Source organism: Bison bison, unplaced genomic scaffold, assembly GCF_000754665.1.
Source record: "Bison bison bison isolate TAMUID 2011002044 unplaced genomic scaffold, Bison_UMD1.0 scf7180017567727, whole genome shotgun sequence".
Taxonomy (NCBI): domain Eukaryota; kingdom Metazoa; phylum Chordata; class Mammalia; order Artiodactyla; family Bovidae; genus Bison; species Bison bison.
The window spans coordinates 1-10,849 of NW_011419333.1; the positions used below are offsets into that span (position 1 = coordinate 1).

Here is a 10,849-nt window from a genome sequence, read left to right on the forward strand (position 1 = left end):
AATTAAATTGGTGAAGCCACTATGGAGATTGGTATGGAAGTACTTGAGGAAGCTACAAATATAGCTACCATAGGATCCAGCATTTCCACTTCTGGGAACATAGCCAGAAGAAGAGAAAACTGTCATTCATAGCAGCACCATTTACAGTAATCAAGACACTCAAACAACACAAGTACCCATCAACAGATGACTAGCTTAAGAAGATGTGATATGATACGCACACACACACACACACACACACAGTCACCCAAACAGTGGACCATCACTCAGCCATAAAAGGATGAAATATTACCATTTGCAGCAACATAGACAGACCTAGTGAATATTATAGTTAGTTAAGTCCATCAGAAAGAGAAAGTAACTATGATATGATATCATTTATATGTTGAATCTTAAAAATCATACAAATGAATCCATATTCAATACAGAAACAGACTCACAGACAGACAAACTGAGCTTATGATTACCAAAGGGGATAGGGAGTGGGGAGGGACAGAAATTAATTAACAGGAATTTGGGGTTAACAGATACAAGCTTTTATCACAAAAAAGGTAACCAATAAGGAATTACAGTAAGGTACAGACATTATACTGATTAATTTATAATAATATATGGATAATAAGCTGAAATACATATATATATCCAAATTGCTTTACTGTACACCTGAAAATAATGCCCTACATCAGCTGTATCTCAATTTAAAAAATTCACACACATCTGTGTCTCTTTTGCTGTCTCGCATACCGGGTTGTTGTTATCATCTTTCTAAATTCCATATATATGCGTTAGTATACTGTATTGGTGTTTTTCTTTCTGGCTTACTTCACTCTGTATAATAAGCTTAGTCTTTTGGACTCTGTGGGAGAGAGGGGGGGATGATTTGGGGGATGATTTGGGAGAATGGCATTAAACCATGTATAATATCATATAAGAAACGAATCGCCAGTCCAGGTTCAATGCAGGATACAGGAACCTTGGGGCTGGTGTACCGGGATGACCCAGAGGAATGGTATGGGGAGGGACGGGGAGGTGGGGTTCAGGATGGGGAGCACGTGTATACCCGTGGCAGATGCATGTTGATGTATGGCAAAACCAATACAATTCTGTAAAGTAAAAAAATAAAAAAAAAATCACATGCAAAAAACTCTCTTTCTCACTGTTTGTGAGTGCATATTGGCCTTGAAAAGAGTAGGGCTGAATGAGATAAAATGTAAAACAGGTTTCATATAGTAGTTGAACATGTTACTGTCCTACAATCCAGGTCCTCTTTCCAAAGAGTAACAGCTTGTGCTGCCTCCTGGGTTCAGTTCAGCACCTCAGGAATCAGGTAATCACTGTGGCCCCCACACCCATTCCTCCTGGCCCAGGGAGTAGGACTTCATCCCCATTATCATCTTCATGTCCAGTGGGGAGCATGACACAACCTAGATTCTACATCAGGTGAATTTTCCACGATCAGTCTTAAAGCCCTGGAAATCCATCATCTAAAATGCAGCTGCTGGTCTGGCCTGTGCAGAGGGCAAAGGGTAAGCATCTGACCCTGGAAATTTTACATTCTCTGTCAGCCTGAGGCTGACCATCTGTAAAACAGGACTGCGGGCGCCTACTTATAGACTTGTTAGAAGAAAAGGAGAAAACCTCAGAGAACGGCTCATATACAACGGGACTTTGAGATGTATTACTCCTGGCCCACCTTGCATCTTGTGTGTGCATGCTAAGTCGCTTCAGCTGTGTCTATCTCTATGCAATGCTATGGACTGCAGCCCACCAGGCTCCTTTGTCCATGGGATTCTCCAGGCAAGAATACTGGGTGGGTTGCCATTTCTTTCTCGAGGGGATCTTCCTGACCCAGGGATCGAACCTGCTCTCTTATGTCTATCTGCATTGGGAAGCAGGTTCTTTACCACTAGCACCACCTCAGAACATTCCTGCCTATGTCCTCTTAAATAGGAGATTTGAAAAAGTATCTGGAAATGTAGCATCAAGTAAACGTTGGTTCCATCTCATCAATTCCTATTTCCTCACACTTTCTGGTGTCTTTTTTCAAACTCTAGTTTGACCAGAAGTAACTTCTTATTGAACCCCCAAGGAAGGATTAGTACAGGAGAGCAGAGAATAGGCACAGGTCAGCTAGACAGAAGTCATCAAGCAAATCTCCAGTTCCAGAGTCATCAGCTGACCACAGGACCTGTGCTGAGTCCCTTACCTGTGTTGGCCTCAGTCCTAACGCATAAGTACACTCACTACAGAAACAGAGGTGATGGGCAGAGCCTTTTCAGTCAGAAGACCAGGATTTGATGCTGTGAACCATTATGTGCTGAATGATTTACCTTGATAAGTTAGTCATTTATCTAATATGTGTGCTTGGTATCTTTTATCATTTTTGTGGGGTTTTTTCAGTTTTATGTGTATTATTCTTTTTCTTACTACTCAGCCAAAATATGAATGGTGGAGGTGGTAATCAGCAAGAAGTTAGGGATGAACCCAACTGAGAGTGGAGTACATAGGAAGTGAAGATTGTGGAGGTGAAAGATGCAGACAAGCATTGGGCTCTCCCTGGGTGCTTGGCCCTGTGCCCATCCTCTAACGACCCAGGGAAGATTCTTACCCAATAGCGTTCCTGGTTCTCAGCTGCAGACAGTGGTGACGTGGAGGCTACCAGGGAGGTGCCTAGCTGAAGCACTCTGCCCTGATCAGCTCCTCTCCACTGAAGGCCACCATAGCTGCCCTTCCATTGCCATCTCTCAGCTCTTTGCTTCTGGGTATCAGAAAAAGTGCCCCTGTGGAACCTTCCAGACTGGATTCTTAAAGGGCTTCCACATGCAAATGATACTCTCTTTTCCCCAGTCCTCTAAAGTTGCCCTGCACACTAGGGAAAGGAGACTCCGAGGTAAAGAAGGAAATGTCTTTCTCTCAGAGGTATGTCATCTCCACATATTTACCTGACATACTGTGCTTTTATAAGTAATGATATTATACATTTCCTACACACAGCCCGATGATCACACACACACACACACACACACACGTAGATATGCTGGCAATTCATTTTAATTCTAATTCATCTCCTCATGAAACTGAACATAATGAATTCTTTTCTTAGGTAATGAATGCATGTGCACATGTCTCTGCAGTATTATATTCATCAATAGGGGCTTTTGAGGGAGTACCCCTTGAGCCTGTTATATCACAGGAGAGCAAAGTGACCATTTCTCTAGCCCATAGTCTAAAAGGGAGGCTGCTCCATTGTCCTCCAGAGAGGGCAAGGGACAGAACCTCACCCAAAGTTCCTGCTTATCTGGACAGGTGACAGAAGCTATAAGAGGAGCAGCTCTGTCATCTGTGAAATGGGACTCATCTCTAACACAGAGCTGTCCTGAGGAGTGAGTGAGAAAGCCTGGGGCTAAGGCAGGCGCTGTCATTTCTCATGGTTCTCCTAATGAGAAAGTAGATATCATTAGAAAGGAAGCAAAGTCTCTCTGATACGGCTGGAGTTCAAAGTTCTAAAGAGAGAAGGAACTCTAATCTCTTGGGAGACTCAGAAGCTCCTAAGAGGTACCCAACATCATATCTGTGAGCAGACTCTGATCCAGTCCCCATGCTGGGAAGACAAGCTTGCCTTTGACTCACCTGGTGATTTCAGTGAGAGATGGCAACAGGGCAGTAAGCTGTGGTGTTGCCTAACTGCTGCTCCTGAACTGCTCCTTATGTTAATACATTGATAGGAAAATGTTGGACCTGTCTCCCATTCAACACTGCAGAGGGTATCAGATCATGCAACATCCAGCCATGTCACACCAGAATTTCCAATATCTGCTGCCTCCATGTGGGACAAAACACTAAAAGTACTACCATTTTACTGAAATACAATGGTATTTCTTTCATTCACTAATAACTCAATATATATTGGGCTTAAAATTTACACTATTCCATTTGAAATATCTCTTTACTCTGCAGTAGAAATAAGAGGTTAAGAAAGAAAATGAGTACATGGGAAAATTTTAGGGTAAAAAATGAGATGGGATGGCTCCTTCACATTAACTTTTAATCTTACTCAAGTTTCAAGGCATTGAAGATTAAGTAATCAATCCTTGGACTTCACTTCCCCATCCAGCCACATGCCTCTCTTTCTCTTCGTTTCTGTCTCTGGTTTCCTTTTCTCTCTCACGATGAGATCTCATTTTCTATATATATATGCACAAATATGCCTATACCTACATAAGCAAACTTCAAGGAAGACATAATGAAGATGAAAACACTAAAGGGGTATCTTTGGGTGGTATGTTGTGGAACAATGATTTTCCCTGCTCCCCACTGGACATCTACTGTGACATACAGAGTGGAATGAACCTCAGGCCCAGTGTATCAAGATAAAAGTGCCTGAAAACCCAACTGTCTGTACAGACAGGCGCAGGATTCACCAAACTCACAAAAGTGATACAAGCCTGCTCAAAACAACTAGTAGCTTACTATGTACTAAGAATGAAATGTTCAGGGTAGAAATAACTGAAATAAACAAGGAAAACAATTTACATTCACGTTCCCATTACTTACTCGTCCACTCCTCCCAGCTCCCTCCCAACTCCATGCAAACGCAGCAGTCACTTCTGAGACTATTGGAGGTGATTCCACACTGGGAGGAGAAAGCCCACACCATTTCCTGCTACTCAGGGGAGAGGCGGAACATGAACGTGGTCGACAGTGTAGGCACTGGGATGGAGAATGCAGACGCTGAGCTTCACTGGGACTGGCTTCCCTTACAAACAGCTCTTCATTCACTATACAAAGACTGGAGGAAGAATGCACATGTGGACAATTTATGGATGGACCACCTGCACCCCAATCCTGACTGCTCCACACTAACACTCAGCAACTAGATGCCTTCCATACCCTCCTGTGTCTGTCCCCAGGCTCCTTAACTGGTTCCGCTGCGCCTCGCCCAGAGCTCACCTTCAGAGAGATTGTCTACCAGCTTCACTCAATGGACAGTCTGTTCCCCAATCCAGGGACAACTTCACATTTACCCTGAACAGTAACTCAGTACATTACAGTACAGGAGTGTACAGTCTGATCCCCCTTTTTCAGAAGAAGACAGAGTCACAGACAGATGATGAGACTTGACCAAGGTCACACAGAGAGTGAGCACTGGGTCAAGGAGAGAACCCATGTGCTGATTCCAGAGCCCATGCTCTTCCTAACCACTAGGCTAGACTGGTCCTTGGATCTCCCTGCTGGCTTTCCACAATACTGAGTCAGCCTAAGATCTGCATCCACATGCCCAGGGCCCTGAGCCCAGGCTGGATGGGCCATCCCACCCACAACATGGCTCTCACCTGGAAGAGCTGGTGGGAGTAGTGGTGAAGGTCCGGGTGAAGGCACAGACACAGCCCTGAGAAATTCCTTCCACTTCAACAACAAACAACAAACAATAAGGAAGAGTACCCCCTAAGAACCCCACGTGTTTACAGGCTCCCACGTCATTCCCTAGTCAGGGTCTGACTTGACACTCATGCTGAGGGGATAGCTGTTCACATGGGGAGTTGCATGTCAGGAATGGGGAGGGCAACTGTAGGAGATGTCTGCTCCCAGTGACATGTCCCCATGACAACCACTTCACAAGTTCATAGGATGCTATTTTTCTCAGGTGCTGAAGAGATGGATATTATGAGGAAACTGTGAGGTTAAGTAGTAGCCCAGGTTCTCAGTGTAAGGATCTGGTATGGGAGCCACCAAACTCCACAGCCTGTGTCCCTAGTGCCCAGGGTGGGCAGGGCAGACATGGACGCAGTTCAGACCTGGGTTGTCTGTGGGAAGACTGAGGGCTGGGGAGGGGAGGGCAGGGGAGGGAATCTGGAAGGAAGAGTTCTGGTTGGAGGGAGCCTGACCAGGCGAGAGAGCAGGGCAGCATCTCGGGGGAGGGGGCTACACACACTCACCTTCCTTGAACACCCCACTGACAGAGAAACAGAACATCGTTTCCTGATAAGGAAGAGACCAGGTACTCAGTCACCCCTCATCCTCTTTCCCACCTGCGCCTTTCTGCCCCTCACCACCAAGCGAGAAGCAGGTGCTCACCGTGTGGAAACACATGTCCACCTCAAAGGAGCTGAAGTCATGCTGAGTTTTGGGTAATGCACAGAGGGCACGCACAATGTCATGTTTTGTGTGTTTCAGCATCTGGACACGCAGTTCTGTGGGCGAGGGGAAGAAGGGAAAATCAGGGCAGCCACACCATGGACCCTGTGATTGGCCCCCTTACTGCCCTTCCCATTCAGCTTTTCCACCACACACTCACTGGGGTCCTTGAGCTTCTCTGTATTCCTGTTGTCCTTGAAGTACAGGCGCACACTGCTTCTAGGAGACACAGAGGAAACTTGAGTGGTGGTCGGCCAGCATAGGTACCAGCAGGAGCTGGCCTGCATCTGCTGGGGAACCACATGGCCTGGGGGAGGAGTCTAGGCTGTGATACTCACAAGCCTGAGTCCTTGGGGTGGAATGGAATGGTCAGGAAGAAGCAGGCCTCCTCATGATAAAAATCCAGCAGTCCCTGGCGATTTCCATAGTCATGAATCAAGTAATATCTGAGGGAAGCAGTGAGTAAAGTCTGTCTCTCTGGTCTGGAGTTTGGGTGGCTTCCCTTGTTCTGGCCCTCCCCTTGTTCAGATTCCCAGGGATACTTACTGCTGCAGGAATTGCAGAATTTGACTGTTCACCTGATCAGATTCAAAGAAACTTCCCTGGAATTAAAACAGTCCTCAGGACAAGGGCTGACACACCCTCATGTACCACCTAGGACCCTGCTGGATCCAATGTGCTCACCTTGCACATTGATAAGAACTTGGGAGCTTCAATAGCACACTTATAACCTGAAAGTGTCTCCTGGCCATCCTGGAGGAGGGAAGAAGAAGTCAGCAGTGCAGTCCAGGATGTGGTACTGGATGATCAGCTAAAAGGATGGGCCCAGGATGGGGGGGGGGGGGTCTGAAATCAGAGGAGAAAGTGTCCTGGAAATGCCAGTGGCAGGACTAGATTTTCAATTATCTTCATGGTTTCCCAAAGCCTGTGGAGTACATGGCTGAAGAAGATCCAGATCTTTTTCAGATTCTCACCAAGAACGGTACACCTCCCTCCCACAGGACATTTAAGGGTCAAGTTCAGAAATGGAATGTGGACAGTTCCTAACATGTTTCAGAGTAGTTTGAGGGCACTGTCGATGCTATTTAGTGGAATCTGTGATCAAGGAATGCCCTTACCAAGCTTAGTAACCTAGGGAACAATTCCAGGATGGTTTGCCAAAATCAAGACAAAAGAGAAAAGTCAGTGAAACTGTGGAGATGACCCTCCTCATTGGAGCAAGTCACTTACAGCAATCACAGCCCTGTGTGTGCCCCCCCCAGAGCCCAGTATCCTAGCATTCCAGGGCCCTGGTCACCACTCCATAGACTGACCTAGAGGGAAACTGTTCCCTCCACTCCTTCCTACCAGTCCCTCTTCCATCTCCTTTCCCCTGGGTAGCTCCCAGCCAGACTGTCCTGACTCCCTTCCTCAGTGCCACAAGGACCAACACCTCAAATTCAGTCTGCCAGGCCTGCCTCCCCTCCCTTCCTTCCTCAGGGGCTCACTGAAGGCTATGGAGAGAAGAGAGAATGGGGGGAGAGCCCAGTGCTTTCCTACATCACAGGTTGTCCGGCACTCTGTCAAGTAAGGACAAACCTCAGGGATGACCAGGTGTTATGTCAGGGAGGTGACCAAGGTGGGGCTCAAGAGGTAGGGAGAGGGAGAGTGGACGGAGGAGGGGAGAGATGAGAGAGATATACGGGTGTAGAGACAAGGCAGAGGGTGACCTTATGTTGGTTGACTTATCAGGGAAGTTGGTGCATACGGCATTTTTGTCTGCACACATCCCTTCTGGTTCCAGCTGCTGACCCTTGTCCATCTGCCCTTCAGCCTTCACCTGGAATTATGGGTAAAACCCGCATCTAACAGATATGTCTGCATTCACACCCTTCCTTTCCCTACAAATCCACTTCCCCTTATCTGTTACCGCCCCATGAGCCCTCCTACCTTCCTTTCAAGGGAGGATCTGGGTGCCCCACCTCACCTCAGTGTTGGAGATGTTCAAGTTCTGGGTGTTGGAAGCATTCCCCATAATGGTGGACAGGCCATTCAGCAGGTAGGGTTTATTGTTGCTGAGGTCCAAGGACGAAAACTATGATGAGGAAAGAGAGTGAGGACCCCAAAGGGAATACCTGAGACATATTTGCCTGTTCTACCTAATCTCTCCCTCCCTCACCATTGGTCCCAACATTGGGCCTTGGTCCTCACCAAGCGCCTGATTCCTGGATGGATGTGTATGGAAGCAGCCATGCCATTTCTACAGTTTTGTGTCATTCCAATATCACAGGTCATCAAATCTCCAGGAAGCCAGGATGAGGGATACAGAGACTGAGAAGGTCCCAGCTGGAACACCTCCAGCACCAACCCCTCCCCATGATACCATCTCTGAGGGCTCTACCCAGACAAACCCTCTACCCTCACCTGCCCTACAATTACTGCTGTAGCCATACCAGGGCCAGAGCAGAGTCTCTGGATGTCAAGAGATTGCTGGCAGGCATCCTATGGTTTGTTCATGGTCAGCTGCAGGGTTAGGGATGGGGTTCAGTGGTTCTGAGTCTGAGGGTGAGTGGGGGGGAGCAGTGGGTCTGGCTGTGAGTGCACAGTTTATGCTGAGTCTGCATTACCTTTATCTGCTCCACCTTTTTAGACGTCAGCGCCTTCTGCACAGACTGGGGTGACTCACAGGGTTCAACCAAGATAAATATCTGTAGAGAACACAAGAGGGGCTGGGTAAGCTCCAGGAAATCTGTGCATGGGATCAAGCAAGACCATGCCCCTCCCCTGCCCTCTTGTCCCTAGTCAGGCCTGATCACGCCCTTGACGCACACCTTTTCATTAACCTCATTGAAAATCTTGCCATTGACATTCTTCAATGCACAGGCAATGTCAGCATTCTCTACAAAGAACTGGGCCTGCATTTTCTCATAGTGAAACTGTAGGGAGAGTGACAGGAGAAGCAGAACATGAGACCAGTGCCATTTCCCTTCTGGGCCTGCAATCTACCCCATTTCGTCTCATCATCTCCATGTCCTGTCTTACTTCGAATGCAGTGAAGGGGACACTGCTTTGCTTCTGAATCAAATTCAGCAGCCACTTCTCATCATATTTTATACCAAAGGGAATCTAGGAGCAAAAAAACAAATGGGAAAGAGAATGGATACAAAGAAATCTACGGTTAACATAAGACCCAACTGTGTCTTGATTTAGGACCTTTTCTTTAGGCTTTAAATTATTTTTAAAGATAGGACAGTATCTATTATCTTAACTTTTTTTTTTTTTTTTTACCAGACATGGATTTTCTATATAACTTTCTTTTCATTCAAACACTCTTCCTGAACAGTCGACTTAATATGTTTCACATGTACTTCCTTTTATAAATTTCCAAGAGATCCATAGGAGGTAGACTTGGCCTGTCACTCTGACACGGACCCCAGAGACTCAACCTCTTCCCACACTCAGCTTGAGCCAAACACGTGATCTGGTATGAAGTGCTCCACCTCCCTGGTGGTAGGTTTCCTCCTTTGCTTTTAGTCAACCTCTCCCATACTCCTCCTTGCAGGCAATCAGTTTCCTTTCTATTGCTTCTCTGAACTCACCCTTAGATGATCTAGGAAGATAGCTCCTAGTAAGAACAAGACTGATTACCAACACCACTGCCCCAGAAAAGTTCCCAGCATCTCTACACAAATCCGACATGACTCTGTCTATCATCTTCTACATATTAGGTCCATTTAGCCAAGATACTCGCTATGATCTTGAACCAGCTCCCCAAGGTCTCATCCTGTCTGTTTCTCCCCATTCTTTTTTCTGGAGGCTTTTGTTTTGTCTCCATATAAATATGCATTTGGTCTTGTTTCTGAAAACTACTTCTCCGATGATGGGATGGAAGTTCACAGGAAGCACTGCGGGGAAGTGGAGAGAAGAAAGTGGTCCATATAGGCTTGGAAAATCTTCTCTACATTTTCCCACATGATATCAGAGCTACAATGATGATTGCTCAAGCATTAATCTCATCCCGTCATTCCTCAGTCTTCCAGGTTGGATAGAAAAATGGCAGGTTTAACTACAAGGTTTTGTTGTTCACTGGTTGGTACATGTCAGCCTTGGTGACCGGTCACTTACTATCTTGCTTGGCTGTCCATACAAGCATCACTTTCTTCTGAATCTCTATCTTGTTGCTGCTGGTAAATGACCTGTTCAGACCAATAGATGTATTGCCTTCAGTAAACACCCCAGCTTGGTGCTCTTCTTTGTAAAGGGTTCACTTTATCGGTCTGCTCTAAAATTGACAACAACATATCAGTGGTCCCAGTACCAGAAGAAGTCCTCAGTAAACATCATGGCTAAAGAAAAATTATCACTGACTTTATGATAAACAGCAATGCATCTCATGCTTAAAAAAAAAAAAATCTGGAAGACTTCACTCTGGCTCCACTTTTCAGGAAATGAGAGGTAGGGAGCAGTCACAGCCAAGAAGAAAACAGGCATTGAGGAAAGGGTCTGGATCTAGAGTGTAGTCTGTAATGTTAGACTTCGCTCTACTTGGTTCAGGCTAAGTGACCTGGGACAAGTGGCATTTCATCCCCAAGTCTCAGTGCTCTGCTCTGCTCTGGGAGGACATTAAAACATACCCTTAAATCTACCGTGGTGTGATGATTCAAAGGTCAGAGGTGATCTGCCGCCCTGAAGGAAGAATTAGAGAAATGAATGATAAGTCTGATGAAAAGATCCA

The 10,849-nt window shown here is 46.2% G+C and overlaps 1 protein-coding gene across 1 annotated transcript; it reads right to left on the reverse strand.

Moving 5' to 3' along the window:
• Positions 1-4,654: 4,654 nt before the first annotated feature.
• On the reverse strand, positions 4,655-10,396 carry LOC105000909 (nuclear RNA export factor 3-like; the record flags this gene model as incomplete). Its single annotated transcript, XM_010857010.1, is given in 17 exon segments — positions 4,655-4,789; positions 5,334-5,406; positions 5,937-5,979; positions 6,076-6,191; positions 6,296-6,354; positions 6,474-6,581; positions 6,682-6,737; positions 6,820-6,888; positions 7,254-7,293; positions 7,848-7,954; positions 8,102-8,209; positions 8,326-8,445; positions 8,742-8,822; positions 8,946-9,050; positions 9,157-9,240; positions 9,866-10,019; positions 10,240-10,396. Coding segments are annotated over 17 exon segments (1,615 nt in total), but the record flags the coding sequence as incomplete, so codon positions are not given.
• Positions 10,397-10,849: the final 453 nt, after the last annotated feature.